This window comes from Neovison vison, chromosome 1 (assembly GCF_020171115.1).
Source record: "Neovison vison isolate M4711 chromosome 1, ASM_NN_V1, whole genome shotgun sequence".
NCBI classification, from domain to species: domain Eukaryota; kingdom Metazoa; phylum Chordata; class Mammalia; order Carnivora; family Mustelidae; genus Neogale; species Neogale vison.
In genome coordinates, this window is record NC_058091.1 from 22,569,720 (window position 1) to 22,588,704 (window position 18,985).

At 38.1% G+C, this 18,985-nt stretch overlaps 2 protein-coding genes across 2 annotated transcripts in view; one reads left to right on the plus strand and one right to left on the minus strand.

Moving 5' to 3' along the window:
- The window catches only part of AK9 (adenylate kinase 9), a 117,565-nt gene that overhangs the window by 35,408 nt on the left and 63,172 nt on the right, over positions 1–18,985 (plus strand). The window contains exons 15-19 of the mRNA XM_044244454.1: positions 3,007–3,155; positions 11,474–11,630; positions 13,019–13,133; positions 14,851–14,924; positions 18,078–18,236. Of these exons, the coding sequence (XP_044100389.1) occupies positions 3,007–3,155; positions 11,474–11,630; positions 13,019–13,133; positions 14,851–14,924; positions 18,078–18,236 (654 nt within the window). The remainder of the gene's footprint in view (positions 1–3,006; positions 3,156–11,473; positions 11,631–13,018; positions 13,134–14,850; positions 14,925–18,077; positions 18,237–18,985) is intronic.
- Positions 12,171–12,714, minus strand: LOC122903838 (60S ribosomal protein L21-like). Its single transcript, XM_044244453.1, has one exon. The coding sequence runs from the start codon at positions 12,693–12,695 to the stop codon at positions 12,213–12,215; it is 483 nt and encodes a 160-aa protein (XP_044100388.1). The 5' UTR covers positions 12,696–12,714; the 3' UTR covers positions 12,171–12,212.

The window sequence follows — 18,985 nt, forward strand, 5'->3', positions numbered from 1 at the left end:
TTTTTTAAGATTTTATTTATTTATTTGACAGAGAGAGATCACAAGTAGGCAGAGAGGCAAGCAGAGAGAGAGGAGGAAACAGGCTCCCTGCTGAGCAGAGAGCCCGATGCGGGACTCGATCCCAGGACCCTGAGATCATGACCTGAGCCGAAGGCAGCGGCTCAACCCACTGAGCCACCCAGGTGCCCAGGAAGGGCACATTTGATTTTTGTTTCTAATTTAGATCCACTGGCATGGTATGAAACTAAAATTACTCTTGGTTTTGTGATAAGTTAAGTCATTATCTCTGTTTTTCCCTGTGTATGGTATATGCCCTATTGTTGACCTCTTTGATTACTATGATTGTAATATCAGTTTTAAAAAATTGGGAACATAAGGGGCGCCTGGGTGGCTCAGTGGGTTAAGCCGCTGCCTTCAGCTCAGGTCATGATCTTGGGGTCCTGGGATCGAGTCCCGCATCGGGCTCTCTGCTCAGCAGGGAGCATGCTTCCCTCTCTCTCTCTCTCTGCCTGCCTCTCTGTCTACTGTGATCTCTCTCTGTCAAATAATAAAATCTTTAAAAAAAAAAAAAAATTGGGAACATAAGTCCTGGCTCCCTGGGCCTATCATACCACACTCTGTATTGGGAATCACCTACAATGTCATGTTGTTCTTGAAGTGTTAACAATGTTTTATTCATAGATGAGAAAGAAACCAGTGAATCATCTCCATTTAAAAGGAGTTTTCAAAGCTCTGGTCAAGATTTTAAATTGGACCCCCAAAAAGTTAATTAATATTTGGTTAATATGGTTCTCTCAGATTGTGGATCTCAAAATCACAAATAATTTCTTCAGAATTTTGAGAAATTCTGTGTGAGAAATGTGTGATTTAAAATATATATATATATATTGGGGCACGTGGGTGGCTCGGTTGGTTGGGTGTCTGCCTTCAACTCAGGGTCATGATCTCAGGGTCCTGGGATAAAGCCCCATGTTGTGTCAGCTCCCTGCTTAGCCAGGAATCTGCTCCTCCCTCTCCCTCTGCCCCTCCCCACCGCTTGTGTCCCCTCTCTATCTCTCTCTCTCTCTTGCAAATAAATAAAATCTTTAAAAATAAATAGTAAATTTAAAAACATAATCAATACTCTACCTTAAAGGCTACTCTATCTTCTTTTTTTAAAATTAACACATAATGTATTATTTGCTCCAGGGGTACAGGTCTGTGAATCATCAGGCTTACACATTTCACAGCACTCACCATAGCATATACCCTCCCCAATTTCCATAACCCAGTCATCCTATCCCTACCCTCTACCCCCCCCCAGCAACCCTCAGTTTGTTTCATGAGATTAAGAGTCTCTTATAGTTTGTCTCCCTCCTGATCCCATCTTGTTTCACTTTTTTCCTTCCCTACCCCCCACAACCCCTGCCCTGCCTCAAATTCCTCATATCAAAGAGATCATATGATAATTGTCTTTCTCTGATTGACTTATTTCACTCAGCATAATACCCTCTAGTTGCAAACAATAGGATTTCATTTCTTTTGATACCACATCTTCTTTATCTATTCATCTGTTGATGGTCATCTAGGTTCTTTCCATAGTTTGGCTATTGTGGACATTGCTGTGATAAACATTTGGGTGCACGTGCCCCTTCGGATCACTACATTTGTATCTTTAGGGTAAATACCCAGTAGTGTGATTGCTGGGCCATAGGGTAGCTCTATTTCAACTCTCTGAGGAACCTCCGTACTGTTCTCCAGAGTGACTGCACCAGCTTGCATTCCCACCAACAGTGTAGGAGGGTTCTCTTAAAGGCTACTCTATGATGAACAGTTAGACATGCAAAAACACAGAGAAAAGAAAATGTGGTATATTATTTTGATGAAAAGAATATTGGGAAGACAAGGGCTCTGTCTTTCTGTTCTGCTATCCCTGGCATGTGGCTACCAAGCTGCAAAATGGCTGGCAGTACTGCAGTCATCATATCAGTGTGCTTGGCAGGAAGAGGAAGGAGGCAAGGGACAAAAACTGGCACTCCACCCAGCCCAGTTGTTCCTCGTTAGAGAGAGGACAGGAAGACTCACCAGAAAATAATCTGGTTCCATGTTATCTAAAGGCCACCTAGGTTATCGGGGAAGTGGAGAGATGTAGTGTTTTTAGCTGGGCACATTGCTGACCCCCACAAACTCAGGGTTCTGTTATTAAGAAAGAGAAGAATGGATATTGAGTGACCAACTAGCAGCCTCTAGAACATTTGGTATCTCTCTGGAACCACTGGTTCTCTCCACCCTTAAAAATAAGCTTCTCAGTTCCCAGCAGCTGGGCAGTAGGCAGTGCTCTTTGTAGGCCCTTTAGCATTTTTTTTCTGGGCTCGGATAGATGAGGCTCTAGCAGGAGACCCTGGTTTTGGAGTGTTAGGACAGCAGTTCAGGAAGCAGAACTGGAAAAGCAGAGGTAGAGGAGCCAAGGACAGCTGCCGGTCTTCTGTCTTGTTAGAGGAGGGGATGAATACTTACATTCTGATGAAGCCTGTGAGCAACGGTAGTCGTGTGAACAGTCATTCAGCTTGAAGTGAGGATAAGAATGAAGTAGAACACTTGAAAACTCCGCCTGTGCCATCCCCTCTTCCATCCCGGCCAACTTGCCTACCTCTTTTCCTCTCACTGTTGCACGTGGTCTCATGCTTGTGACTGGAAGTATTCATCTTGTTTTCTGATTCATTCCTTCAATGCTCATGATTTACTGTGACCCAGGAATCCTCTGCGCCCTCCCTCTTCTACCTGGCTTCCTGGGTTTTGGCTCCTGCTGGACATGACTTCTTACCTCACTCACTTTCATTCTGACCTTTTGATGTTTTATATTTCCTGACTTCATGTTTCCTCCCCAGTCTATTTCCCCCTTCTTGGAGCACGTACTGCAGTAACACAAAAATAGTACTTTCTTGGATCAAGTATTAACAATCATGATCTATTGCAAGTAACATTGTCCACTAAAATTATTAATGACGTTAGGTAATTTTGCTTTAGACACATTAGAAGACTCAATAGAAGATGTAACTGCAGAGCATCCAGAGGTTCTTTCTATGATAGAGGAGACTGTGAAAATGACAAAGGACATGAACTTTGAACAGCCATATGAAAAGCATGCTGAAATCTTAGAGGAAATCATCAAAGAGGTAAGAAGTCCAGACCCAAATGTGTATGCTCTTTGGTAGTTTTTAATGTCCAAACCATTATGCAATATAATTTCATAGCTTTGACATTAATCTTTCATTAACTTTTATTTTCTTGAGTTCAGTTCAGTTCATTAAAATATGGTGCCTGTGAAGCATGTACCAAAGTTAGATATTTCTTCTATGAGCTAATTAGTTGTAAACAGAGACAAATTTCACTCTGTAGCTAAGTTATTTCTTCTCACCACCTTGAACATGCATTCATAGGGGAAATGGATGGACACACAAGTGATTGTCCAATCTAAGGGGAAAATAAAGCCTCCGATGCTATGTCCTATTGCTGACAAATCAGAAGGTTTATCTTTCGTTTATAAAGAACAAGATATCCATACAGGTCTATTTTGTACAAAGACTTGAGTAAGCATTCAGGGCAAAAGTCAAAGACAACAAATCTGTTTTGGACTCTCAATGAACTTCTTTGGTATTTTTCTGTAATTTGAGAATTATGTCATTTAAAATTATTTGAGAGGAGGGGCACCTGGATGTCTCAGTGGGTTAAGCCTCTGCCTTCAGCTCAGGTCATGATCTCAGGGTCCTGAGATCGAGCCCCACATCGGGCTCTCTGCTCAGCAGGGAGCCTGCTTCCCCCGCACCCAACCCCGCTTGCCTCTCTGCCCACTTATGATCTCTGTCAAATAAATAATAAAAAATAAAAATCTTTTAAAATAAAAAAAAAATTGAGAAGAAAAAAATATTCTATGAGAGTATAAAATACTCTGTTAACACGTTGGGTTGGCTCCTTGAGCCCGAGGCTGTACCCAAGGTGAGTTGCTGTCCCCCTCTGAGCTTCCCATAGCGTCATTTCAACTTCTGCATTCCTTCAGGTTGTTCTGTTGCTAGTTGTTTCCTTCAGAAACATTCTGAGAACCTACTATTTGCCCTGTAATGTGCTAGATTCTAGAGCTATGAAGATGAATTAAACATAGCTCTTTAAGGAGCCATCAGTCAGGTGCGGAAGGCTGGTGTATAATCCAATATTTGACTTATCATGAAATTTGTGGTAATTAGATATGTACAAGGTGTAGGAATTCCACCTACTGTTAGGGTTCTCAGCTCTGCGTGGAAAGTGAGACAAAGTGTCCCAGAGGAGAGACAGGCAAGTGAAGGACATCTATAGCACTATGGAAATCCCATCCTTGCCCTTCACTGAAGATTTCCTTCATTTTCTTCAGAATTTATTCTGGAGGATACACATCTACAAGGAGTACTAAAACTTCTCTGATACAGGAATGTATACAGTGTCATTAGAGGACAAGCTGCCACTCTGGGATTGTGGAGGACTCTAAATCACATGACATTTTAACATCAAATATGTCATCAGATCATCTTTCTCAAGAGAACAGAGACCTGTACAGGAAACCTTTTGAGCTTTTATCAGTTTTGATGGTCTCTGTGAGTAGTCAAACTGTTTTTTTTTTAACGATTTTATTTATTTATTTGACAGAGAGAGATCACAAGTAGGCAGAGAGGCAAGCAGAGAGAGAGGGAAACAGACTCCCTGCTGAGCTGAGAGCCTGATGAGGGGCTCGATCCCAGGACCCTGGCATCATGACCTGAGCTGAAAGCAAGAGGCTTTAATCCACTGAGCCACCCAGGTGCCTGCCCCAGTAGTCAGACTATTTTTAAAAAGTAGCTAGGTTGAACCTAAAACTGCTCTAAAAATAAATAAATAAATAACATCCTTAAAAAAAAAAAAAAGTAGCCAGATAAAGAGATACTCCTTTATGTCATTTGCTCATTTTTAATAATTTATCTTTGTTTTCATTTGCAATTCTTTATGTGTTCTGAATATGAGTCCTAGATGTATTGCAACTACCTTAACAAATATCTTCTATTCTGAATAATAAGAGTTAATTTTAATGAAGTCCAACTGATTAATCTTTCTTTCATAATTAGTGCTTCCTGTTTCAGAAATCTTTGGCTGTCCAAGGTCAGGAGGATATATATATTATATATATTATTAGGTTTTCTTCTGTAAATTTTGCTTTGCCTTTCATATTTAGATCTAAGGTTCATTTTGAATTAATTTTGTGTAGGCAAAAAATATATCCAAATGGCCAATGAGCATGTAAAAATGTACTCAACACCATTAGTTATCAGAAAAATATAAATTAAAAGCACAACATGAGGAAGGGGATGAAGTATAAACTTCCAGTTATGCAAGAAGTCAAGGGGATGAAAAGTACAGCATAAGGAATGTACTCAATAATATAATGACTTTGTATGGTGACAAATGGTAACTACATTTATCATGGTGAGCATTTTGTAATCTATTTAATTATAGAACAACTATGTTGTACACCTGAAACTCTTATAATATTTTATATCTACTATACTTCAATAACAATTATAATACATACATACATATATATTTTACATGGATTTTTTTTTAAAAACCACAACATGACGATCATGATTAATTTTTTTCTAATATGGATATCCAGTTATGTTCCAGCACCATTTATTGTAAAGACCAACTTTTCCTCACTATCATAAATCAAGTGGCCTTATCTGTGTGGTCTATTTCTGGACACTCCATTCTGTTCCATGGACCTATTTGTCTATCTGCATTCCAATACCACACATATTAACTGCTGTAGCTTTGTAATAAATCTTGAAATCTGGAGAGAGGGCTCCTTCAACAGGTTGTTTCTCCTGTCACTGCATCCTTCCCTGTGTAATAAGTTGTTTCGTTCTCCTTACTTTTTCAAGAGTATCTTGACTATTATAGATCCTTTTTACTTCCACATGAATTTTAGAATCAGCTTTCACTACACACACACACACACACACACACACACACACACGCTGGGGTTTTGATTGGGTTGCAATGAATCTGTCAATAAATTTGATGAGAACTACCATCTTCACAATATTGGGTCTTCTATTCCATGAATATGGAATAACCTTACTTTGGAGCCTGGGTGACTCAGATGGTTTAAGGTTTGCCTTTATCTCAGGTCATGATCTCCAGGTCCTGGGGTCAAGCCCCATGTCCGGCTCCCAGCTCAGCCAGGAGCCTGCTTCTCCCTCTCCCTCTGCCTCTCCACTTGCTTGCGTTCTTTTTGTCACTGTCTCTCAAATGAATAAATAAAATCTTTAAAAAAGAAGAATAGCCTTACTTTATCTCATTCTTTAATTTCTCTCAGCATTGTTTTGTAGTTTTCAGTGTAGAAGTCTTCAGTATCCCTCATTAGGTTTATTTTTAGGTATTTGATGTATTTTGATGCTTTTTTAGATACTGTTTTGGTCCTACTTTATTTTTCAATTGTTGTTTCAGTAATCATTTTATCCTGTTTTTCTATTGTATCTCCCACTAAATTTCATATTCTGATCTGAAGGTCATAGCCCACATGCACAACAGGTATGAATAATGCATTTAGGCATAATGTATGATCCTGTCCAAGAAAAGTGAATAGGTTTTATTTCATTTGCAAACTGGACAGTTAGGCATGGCTCCCTGGAGTCATGGGTTAAGAAAGATTCTGAAACACATCTGTGTATTAACTCCTTTTAGCATTTTTTAGAATTGCAGTTTAACAATATTTTGAAACCTTAAAAATACAGAAATAATGATAGGTGTCATTTCTACCAAAGAGAAAGAAGAGTCACTCCCTTGCAGTGGAGAATGCATAGAAATTTTTCCCACACTCAATCATTTGCACTTTGACCCGTTTCTGCCCTGACCAAGTTAGAGAGTACACAATAGAAGCAGAGGCGGGGGAGGGGGAACACAGGGAACTTCCTTCTGCTTCCATTGCTCTGCACAGTTGTGTTAACTGAAGCTTTTACATAGACGTATGCCAAAGGTATTTGCCCTGTACCTCACAGAAAAGTGTCAAGGGGACAACATCAAGGAAAGTGAGGCTTTTGTGTCAAACCTGCCCGTGTATGTTTTCTAGCCCATGAGCTATCCATGGCCTATTTCTCTAGTCACGGCAGCCTTCCCAGTGTGATACGTCCTTTTTGCTCAGCTTCCCTCATGACATGGTTTTTTCTCTAAAGCCTCTCCCTGTCTGCCCTTGTATCTGTGTTCTTCACACGGTAGTTGTGTTTTTCTGTGCCTCGCATGTCTCTCTGTGTCACTCCCAGGCTGTGTCGTGATTCTCCCGGTCTCTCCTCTCAGTCTCTCTCTGTCTAGAAACATTTCACAGCAATAAATACTTGGATGTACAAGTGATAAACATACATCCGCGTGTGTATCTGTACACACATATATGTATATCTTTATTTATGTATTCACAAATGGTAAAATGAAAAGTAATCAAGGAATAGCATAGAATAAGGGAATCCAGGAATAGCATGTTTAAGTGCAGGGGGGGAAATTTTTATTAAGTTAAAAATCACAAAAGGATAAAAGGATGAATAGTGCATGAAAATTTATATTATTTTTCTAAATATTATTTTCTCCCACTCATCCCTCCCCTGAGGATGCCCAAAGAAAACGCCACTTTATTTTCATCTGAGAACCCACTTCCATGGCTCTGGTGACAGTGGGGCCAGACACAGACCATGCACAAAGGCTCCCCTGGGGTCCCCTCCCTACCACTTGTCCCACTAGGTTCAGAGTCCTTCCACTCCTCTGCTGGGCCATACACTCTGAAATTCTTTCAGATATGAAATCTTAAGGAAGGTTCCCCCTTCTCTCCACAGTGATCTCAACTGGGGAAACTTTCTCAATAGATTCCTGCATTGAAGCTGTTTTGCTGCTACTTCCAAAACCTATATCCTGGGGCACCTGGGTGGCTCAGTGGTTTAAAGCCTCTGCCTTCAGCTCAGGTCACGATCCCAGAGTCCTGGGATCAGGCTCAGGACTGAGCTCTCTGCTCAGAAGGGAGCCTTGCATCCCCCTCTCTCTCTGCCTGCCTCTCTGCCTACTTGTGATCTCTGTCTGTCAAATAAATAAATAAAATCTTTAAAAAAAAAAAAAAAAAAAACACCTGGACCCAAGTCCTCACCTCCCAAAATTTTCCTGTCCTCAGTATTGAAATGTCCAGGCCTGAGTGCCTTATGCACCTGCCCCCCACCTGGAGTCAGCGACCTCTCTCCCTGAGGCAGTGGATGTGCCCATAGTGTTTCACTTCTTCCTTCAGTCACTTGAGATAAAGTCACTTGAGATAAAGTCAGAAAGACAACTTCCACATTTGGACTGCACAAGCACAGTGGAAAAACTCTTAAAGCAAAAGTTTAGTAGAGAGGCTACTTAATAATGATTCTCTCTATAAAAACAAACAAACATGAAAATAATAATTTTAGGACAAAGGTCAAAAAGTATTTATAATAAATATGACCTAATAATTGCTTATACAACGATTTCTTACAAACCAAGAAAAATGGAATACCCTATGTAAAAGTAGGAAAAAGATACAGATGGATTGTTTCATTAAAGAAGAAATGCAAATTATTAACTGAAATTTTTAATGTTCAAATTCCAAGAAAAATACGAAACTTAAAACAGTGGGATATAAGTTCTTACCTATCAAATTGCCAAAGATTTTTTAAAAACATATAACAATCCATACCAGGAAGGCTATAATGAGATAGTCACATAGGAGAACTGAAAATTGATACAGATGTTTTGGAAGCAATGTGACAATGTGTGTGAAAGACCTTTAAGATGTTCCCTCCTTTATGAGCCTAAAAACACATCTTCTAGGAATATAACCTAAAAACACAACATTTAGGCATAGCTTTGCATATACAGATGTTTATCAATGTTATATTAAAATTATAAATTATGTAAATATTTACCAGTGAGAGAATGATTAAACAGGTTAAAAGCTATTCATTTGATGAAATACTATGAAGGCATTAATTTTTTTCAAAAAAATTGGAATGAGATTGAGAAATCATAAATTATCTCTCTGTGTTGCTTTTATTTTCCTACCTTTGCAACTAGATGGTAAAATTTTCATTAACCATTTTACTTCCTTTTTTCAGTTTTATTGAGTTGTATTTGACATATAACATTGTATTAGTTTAAGGTGTATAACATAATTATATGTGTATATATTGTGAAATGTTTAACACAATAATTTTAGTTAACATCCATCACTTCACATACTAAGCTTTGTGTATGTGTGATTGTAATTTCTAAGATCTACTCTCTTAGTAACTTCCAAATGTACGATATAGTATTGTTAACTGTAGTCAAACCATGCCGAATATTATGCCCCAGGGACCTATTTATCTTATAACTAAAAATTTGTACCTTTTGTCCACCTCCATCCATTCTCCCCACCCCCACCCCTGCCTCTGGCAACCACCAATCTGTTCTCTGTTTCTATGAGTTCGATTTTTTAAGATTCTCTATATTAGTGAGATTATACAGTATTTGTCTTTCTCTGACTTATTTCATTTATTTTTTTTACTTATTTATATTTCTTTTTTTATAGCTTTTTCTTTTTCCCCTTAATTCTCTTAAACATTTCAAAGTGCTTAAAAAATTTTCTAAAAGACTCTTCAATCTGAAACTAATGATACACTTTACGTTAACTAATTTAATTTCAAGAGTTCAAAGTTAAAATAATTTTTAAAAAAAGACTCTTCATTCAGATGGAAATTCATAAAGTGGGGAATCTTGAGTTCTGCAGAGGCCAGTGAGTTATACCCATTCTTGTGACATCTCTTCCCCTCTGGCTTCAAGTATCACGTGATTGCATGATGACACACAAACTTGAACTTCTCAGAGCTGGTATATTCCCAGGTCCACATTACCAATTTCCATATTTGCACTGAGGCCCTCGCTACTGCACTGCCTGAGCAGGGGATAGGAGCAGAGTTTAGCAGAACTCCCTAAGCACCTGCAAGGTCTGTTTTTACCTGATTCCTTCCTATTGTTTTTAGTAACCATGTCAGTACCTTCTCAGCTCTCACACTGAGGGATGGAAAGCAAAAGGATGGTGAATAGTGTTGTCACTAAAACAGGCAAGCTGGACTGGGCTCTTGCTACTCAAAGAGTGGTCCACGGACCACTGCCACCTCGGAACATGTTCCAAATCATACTCCTGGGCCCAAGACCTCCTAAATCAGGATCTGAATTCTATACAAATAACGGATAACAAAAATATACTGTTCATTTATTTAATAAAGGCTTTTGCTTCCCATTCTTCATTTTTAAAACTTAGAAAGCTTTATTGCTTTAAAATTAAGTGTCTTTTTTACAACTATCATATGATCTCCCTGATAAGAGGAGGTGGAGATACAACATGGGGGGTTTGGGGGGTAGGAAAAGAATAAGTGAAACAAGATGGGATCGGGAGGGAGACAAACCATAAGTGACTCTTTTTTTTTAAAATTAAATTAATTTATTTATTTTCAGAAAAACAGTATTCATTATTTTTGCACCACACCCAGTGCTCCATGCAATCCGTGCCCTCTCTAGTACCCACCACCTGGTACCCCAACCTCTCACCCCCCCGCCCCTTCAAACCCCTCAGATTGTTTTTCAGAGTCCATAGTCTCTCATGATTCACCTCCCCTTCCAATTTACCTCAACTCCCTTCTCCTCTCTAACACCCCTTGTCCTCCATGATATTTGTTATGCTCCACAAATAAGTGAAACCATATGATAATTGATTCTCTCTGCTTGACTTACTTCACTCAGCATAATCTCTTCCAGTCCCGTCCATGTTGCTACAAAAGTTGGGTATTCGTCCTTTCTGATGGAGGCATAATACTCCATAGTGTATATGGACCACATCTTCCTTATCCATTTGTCCGTTGAAGGGCATCTTGGTTCTTTCCACAGTTTGGCGACCGTGGCCATTGCTGCTATAAACATTGGGGTACAGATGGCCCTTCTTTTCACGACCTCTGTATCTTTGGGGTAAATACCCAGGAGTGCAATTGCAGGGTCATAGGGAAGTTCTATTTTTAATTTCTGTCTCAACACCATAAGTGACTCTTAATCTCACAAAACAAACTGAGGGTTTGCTGGGGGGAGGGGTGTTGGGAGATGGGGGTGGGGTTATGAACGTTGTGGAGGGTATGTGTTATGGTGAGTGATGTGAAGTGTGTAAACCTGGTGATTCACAGACCTGTACCCCTGGGGATAAAAATACATTATATGTTTATAAAAAATTTTAAAAATTTAAATTAAAATTAAGTGTCTTTTTAAAAATTAAGTGACTCTTTTTTTTTTATTTTGAGTCCAAAGAATTCAAAAGATAATTGGTTAGGGTCTGCAGAAACAATATATCAAAGTAGTATCCTTGACTTCTCTGGCTATGATGGTAATATCAGTGTGTCATTTTTCACAGGTAGCTGAAGAAAACATGAATAGGTTTTCTGGTGCCCCGAAGTTTGGAGGATGGATACTGGACAACTGCCCCGTTATAAAAGAACTATGGATAGTCTTAGTTGAGAAAGGAATTATACCTGATTTAGTAATCTGTTTATCAGATACGGAAAAAAATGGTTGGTAAATATTTATCATGTAAATCCAAAAGTGACGTTTTTATTGCTGATAATATGTTAAAATACAAAATAGAAAAATCTTCACTCTCCCATGCTACACAAACCACACCAGCAATCCCTTCACAATCTAGAGGTACACAAAATGAGGCAACCACTCACTGTGTAGATGGCCAGGAATGGCGTGCTGGGTCACTGGATATTCCCTCAGGCCCTTACGATTCTTCTTTGGAGCTGGGACTTTAACACCCCATTCTCAGCACTCTAACTTCTAACTGAAAAATATATAAGGCTGAGAGTAAAGACTGTATATTAGTCCTTATACAGCTCAAATGGGAAATATTAAATACATCAAGATAGCAAAACTAAATTTTAATTATTCTGTCACTTTGAAAAAAGCTATAATAATTAAAACAGAATGATGCTGGCATAAAAACAGACACCTAGGCAATGGAACAAAGTTGAGAGCCTAGAAAATACACCCAGACCTATAGAGTCAAATAATCTTTGACATAGGAGCCAAGAATATTCTGTCATCTTGCCTTTTTTTTTTTTTTTTGAGGTCTTTTATTTTCTTTTTATTTATCATGCCATGAATTCATAGGGAATGGGTTCCAGCAGTTCGGGCTCTTTTCCATTGGTTCTCACGAAATGTGCTTCTATGGGTGGAGCAGGCTGACGCTTCAGCTGAACCCAAGTTCCTTTCTCTTTGGCTTCCTTCTTTTTCTGATCATTTTCCTTTACACGCTTCAGGAAGCTATCTTGGCTCTTTGAATGCTTAATATGCTCAATGCGGACGTTAATTCTCTTGGCAAGAATCTTGCCCTTAACTTGTTTGTTTACAACAATACCAACAGCATGCTGAGTAACACTGTAGACTCTTCCAGTTTTGCCATGGTAACATTTGTGGGGCATTCCCTTTTGAATAGTACCCATTCCCTTGATGTCCACAGTATCACCTTTCTTGTAGATTCGCATGTATGTGGCCAAAGGAACAACTCCATGTTTTCTAAAAGGCCTAGAGAACATGTACCAGGTACCTCTCCTCTTTCCCTTTGTGTTGGTCATTTTGGCAAATTACTGGAGGATGGCGGTCCTCGTCATCTTGCCTTTTAAGGAAATATATTTCAAAAGAAAGTTTCCAGGGGGAAAATATGATACACCACCTCTTTTCACGTTTTAATTATTTTTACCATGCTGATGTTCACATTTTAGAAAGGATTTCAGATAGTCTCGATATTTTAAAGAACCTGGACTCTATTTAATAAATGCTTAAAGGGAAATATATTTGGATATAGGCAGGAACAATATTTTGTCATTAATTACCAAAGTTTCTCACTATATTTTATGGAGCTTCAAAATTAATGTTATTCTCTTTATCTGTATTTCAGGGAAATATTTACTTAATAGACTGTATTTAGAGAATAAGACTGAAGTTGACTCTAAGATTTTAGAAAGATTATTAGATGATCTACAAAAGAAAAAAAAAGAGGAAGAAGCAACAAGGTAAAACATGCCCGGCATCATAAAACAAGTCAATGAATCTTTTATAGCTATTAATTATTAATTATCTACTTACAAGTTACATTTATGAAATGTCTTTAATATCAAAACAGTGGTCTACTAAGTAGATCCAATTCTAATTAAGTCTAAGAAAAAGAGTAGGTTTACAAATATTTTCAGTGTCTGAAGTACTGAGTTGTGGATATTTTCATGGCCCGAAATCAAACTATTCTAGAACAAACGTCTACTCACAAAAGACACTGTAAAAAATAACAAAAACAAAAAAACAAAAACGAGCACAGATAAGATTTTTTTTTACCATATTTATCTGTGACTTTAATAATTTTGCTGACCAGTAACCACAAATTGAAGAAATAATACAATAATAAGGAAATGAAAGGGACGCCTCGGTGGCTCAGTCGGTTAAGCTTCCATTTTGGCTCAGGGCATGATCTCAGGGCTGAGAGAGCCCACTCCATCCCACCCCAACCCCATACCCCAGTGATCAAGTCCACCTTGGCTCTGCGCTCAGCAGGAAGTCTCTGAAATTCTCTTACAGGCTTTCCCTCTGACCCTGCCCCTGCTCACAGTCTGTTTCTCTAAAATAAAATCTTAAAAGAAAAGAAAAAATGGCTTTATTATTGTTTTCCTGACAAGTGTAGTAATGTCTTTTGAGGAGGATATAAATAACTAGATTTTCACAGGATGGGGAAAAGATGCCAAGAACACTGAATATGGAGAATGACAGACCTGTCAAATAGTCAGGAAAACTGCCCCAGAGTGGGCAGCTAATACGAATGGGCTCTGCTTAATTCATCCCCTGTTGGTGAATACTTGATAAAGTTTTTTAATATTATTTTTAAAGGAGGCAATCAACATTCTTATACATGTTTCTTTGTGCAGTAGTATGCCGATTCCTGAGAGCTAAATTCCTAGATATAGAATTTCTAGGTCAAAGGTATACACATTTTAATTTTTAATAAATATTACTTTTCTCCATCACTTTACTAGCTTTCCTTATACCTGTCTGTCTTCACCATTAAGTCAGGCTTAATGCTGCAACCCTAATGAAAAACAGATTCCCTCTAGACAATTAAGTTTTCATATCTCATGTCTTTTCAAATTTCATTATTACTATGTTGAAAAGATTACAAAGATAATTATCTATTTATTTACTATAGAAAAATTTTTAATGTAAAAAACAATAAGTAAAAGTAAAAACTCTCATAATGCCAGCATCCAAAGATAATTACTATTAACAATTTATACTTCTGGGCTTTTGATCATTATTTATATAAACTTCAAATACAAAATTAAAATTGTATTATACATAGCCTTGTATTATACTTTTTTGTCACTTAACTTTTTTTTTCTGAACATTTCTGACTTATTCAGAAGGGAAAATGGTACAGCTTCTCCCATTTACCTCTTTAGCTTAGACAATCTTTAATGAATTTTAACAGATTTCTTAATTAATAGCCAAATTTTTTTAAAGTATAACATTGCAACTTTTCTTAACTAAAAAGGGAAAAACAGAAAACCCTGAAATTAAGTGGCTTTAATATGAGCAAATTAAACATTTACATTGTAAAGTTAAAGAGTATAATGAACATTATGCAAAATTTACTCAATTTTTAACCACTATAAGCCTTAAACCCTAGAATATTGTAAAATATCTGAATTTCCAAAGATGATTAAATTTTGGACATTTTCATTTCAGAAAAGCCACTGAAGAAGCATTGAGAAGAGAAGCAGACCAAAGGCTTTTGGAAGAGATGAGCGAGAAATCAAAAGGCAAACACAGATTTACATCATTAATAATGTGTCATTTAATTTTGTACCATTACTGCAGGCAACTGCAGTACTGCAAGCAAATTACAGAGACATGACCATATTTCCCAGTTTGCCAATGAGAGTCTAGGTCTATGCTATGCCTATGGTACAGAAATATTTATTTGCCCCACTTTCATGCTCAGTGTTCCAATTTGGAAAATAAATTGTGTGGTCACTAGAGTAATGGAGTCATAGAAAAAGAGCTCAGACACAGATACCTACGTGTGCTCCCACTTGGGATCCACAATAGACAGCTTATGCTGAGTGTCTTAAAATGGCTTCCCTTGTCACATAGGACACATGAATGCTGGAATTACTTCTAGTATAAGGATCCTGCAGGAATTGAGAAAATAGCATCTCCTGTTATACCTATTGTCTTTGAACTTAAACTTTCATCTCTGTTATAAAAGAACTTACTCCAGCAGTTTCTTTTAAGACCAAAGTTCTTAACCTGGAGTTCAGGGATAAAATACAGAGGTCTGTGAACTTGAATGGGAAAATAGTTACAACTTTATTTTCATTAACCTTAACCTGGAATTTAGTATTTCCTTCACTTAATAATTAATATAGGCAACGAACCATAATAATATTAGTAGTATCTTGATTTTCTTACCAATAGACACTAAGATATTTTCATATCACGTTACAGTTTTATATATCCTGCATATGCTTAATCATGATTCCCAAAATGATGGTAATTAGACCAGCTGCTAGTTCTTGTTATGTTATGCATTAGTAAAGATGCACAAATTTCCTACAGCACAAAATTTATTTTGATATCTTCATAACTGTGTTTCAATATAATTGGTTTCTTATGTATTGTATTTTATGGGATTGAAAGCATTATTCCAAGGAGTGTCCTTAAGTTTCACCATACTGCCAAAAGGGTCTATCCACTCAAAAGAGTGAAAAGTATTTCAGTTTTCCTTTGTTGACAACAAGCCACCCCAAAACTGTAAAACAACTACGGTTTTTATTCTGTACATGTTTCTGTGGGTCAGGACTTAATAGGGGACTTATCTCTGCTCCCTGAGTTCAGTTCAGGCTTTGAGTGGCCAGCTGGGAAGTCAGTCCTCTAGCCCCAAGCAAGCCTTCAGGGACTGCAACCCTGACTGACATCTTCATTTGACTTCAGGAGAGACCCAGAGCCAGAAGCACCAATTAAGCTACTCCCAAATTCCAGACCACAGAAACTGCAAGGATGATATGTGGTTACTGTTGCTTTAATCACTAAATTTTGGAGTAATGTATTATGAAGCAATAGATACTTAGTAAAAATCACAGGTAGTGTGAGCATCTTAGAACACTTTTCAGGCCATCTGTGACTTTTCTGGTATATAGATTATCTGTTAGAATTCTAGAATAATATTAGAACTTTTTATACCTCTCTGCATCATTATAGAAACTCTGTTTATTTGTATGTTACATAAAGTACCTAATATGGATGAAAATTAAAAATAAATAATTTACATGTATGCATATTGCAAGTATTTTTTTTTTTTACTATGAGAGATACATTGTGAGTTTTTGTTGTACAGCACATAACTTCATTCCAAACCCTAGTAGGATTCAGCAAATGCTACTACTTCCTTGTGTGTATCACCATCATTCCTCTATATGACAGAAGAGAGTCACCCCAGTGTAAGACACGTACTTAGAAGCTACATGTACTGTAGTCCTGGTGTAGACCCAGAACATTTTTCTATTTTTTAGGTATGTTTTGCCTTTCTTCTTTTTTTTTTTTTTCTTTTTTAAGAATCTTTCATTATTATAGTGGTGGCCTGGGGGGCTCAGTCTTTAAGTGGCTGCCTTCCACTCTGGTCATGATCCCAGGGTCCTGGGATCAAGCCCTGCATCTGGAACCCCTGCTCAGTGGGGAGGCTGCTTCCCCCCTCCCTCTACCCCTCCACCCCTACCCTCCTACCCCAACCCCCGTGGTGTGTGTGTGTGTGTCTCTCTCTCTTTCTCTTAAATAAATAAACAATAATAATTCTTTTTTTTTTTTTTAAGATTTTTATTTATTTATTTATTTGACAGAGAAAGACACAGCAAGAGAGGGAACACAAGCAGGGGGAGTGGGAGATCAGGACCTGGAATCAGGACCTGAGGGCTTAACAGACTGCCCCCCCCAGGCATGCCAAGAACATGAAGTTGCTTTGCTCTGGGTGTTTTAATCATGCAGATTCAGATCAAAATTCGGATGCCAAAGACTATCATACCCGATAGTCTTGGAAGGTACTCACTGGGGACAGAAATTTCCACAGGAGTCCAGAAAACAAGCTCATTTGTTTTGTTTTGTTTTGTTTTCCATATCATCAGCATAGAAATATCTTGTTTTTCAATTTCATGAATATATTAAAAGGAATAGCAGAGATAGTTTTTTTTTTTTTTACCATTCACCCCATCTTCTTCCCGAAAGACTTCCATGCAACTACATAAAGCTTGGTATTGTGTTTTTAAAATTTACATTTGCCATACTGATCAATGTGTTCCATTATTTGTAATTAGGTATAAGAAAATCCATCATTATACATTAAATTTAGCCTCACGCTGCCAAATGGAAATACAATGCAAGCCGCATACATAACTGTAAATTTTCTAGTAACTGCCTAAAAAGCAAAAAGAAACAGGTGAAATTAATTATATTTATTTAAATACTATATCCAGCATATTATTTTAACAATCAGTACAAAAAATACTGAATATATTTCACGTTTGGTTTTTCTAAGTCTTTGAAATCCATTGTGTTTTCATACTTTCAGCACATCTCAATTTGGATTAGCTTCATTTCAACAGCTCCATATCAGACCGTGTTGTTCTATCCATATTCTTACTGAATGGACTTTGGGGCTGTTTCCAGTTTCTGTTAAAACCCTTAGGCTGCTACTCCCATAGGGCTCTGAGCACATGTACTGCACACTGTGGCTACATTTGGATAGATGAAATAGGCAGACAAAGTATCTGTCTGTCCCATCAAACCCCGTGCTCCAGGAGGGCAGGGGCCATTCCTTATTCTTTGTTTTGGTCTCAGCACTGATCAGAATATCTAGCACCCAATGAAATATCTGTTGACCTAAACCAAGTAATAATTTATTTCTCCTCATTTTTTTCTAGAAGTAGAAGAGGCTGAACTGGAGGCTGACGAGGTGATTGAAATTGAGGAGCCCTACGTTCAGGAAGGTTCTGAGGCCTTGGAGATAGCCGAGGACACCAAGGGATCCTTACCTGAGGAGTCTGAAGCACCTGAGGTCCCTGAAACAGAACCTGAATCAGGTTAGACTCTGTGGAGGGCCGCCGTGTCCCTCCTTCCATTCCCGTCTGTTGGGTGTGCCTGTGCGTGCACACATGTGTGTATTTGTCTTTTCTTTGTTAACAAAATGGCAGCAGGTGAAGAATGGTGACAGGAGCTCCCAGAGAGCAGCCATTTAGTTCAAATCAGTTGGTCTGTGGTGTGGTAGGAAAGCCAGATCTCCGCCGTGGTACCGGCACTCAGGACCAGGGCCAGCCATGTAATCTGTGAGTCACCTGGTTCCAAAAGCAGGGAAAAGTGCTTTTAAACATACTAAAATATAAAGCGTTTTCTTTTCTTCCATGGCCTCTCTCTCAGTTTGTCATGGTGCTTTTTATCTGCTAATTAATCTTTTTCTAAGTAGACAAAAATTTTTAATTTTATTCACTGGCATGAATTTTACTGTTTGTCTTTATGCTATACAATGCTATTTTGAAATGCAAATATAAAAGCATTTAACTCATATGTGGAATCACCATAATTACACAATTTGTATTTTGCAGCTTAGACATATATTGCCTTTCATTCTTTTTTGGGGGGGGGTGCAGGAGCGGTGGAGGGAGGGGCAGAGGGAGGAGAGAGAATCTTAAGCAGGCTCCATGCTTAGCTCTTAAGCAGACCCCAACACCCAGACTCCCCTTACATGCATTTCATTGTTCATTCAGCTTCATGCACAAAACTAGCTGGGTTTTTAACTTCACTTCTTAATATGCACATAAGTTCTAGCACACTC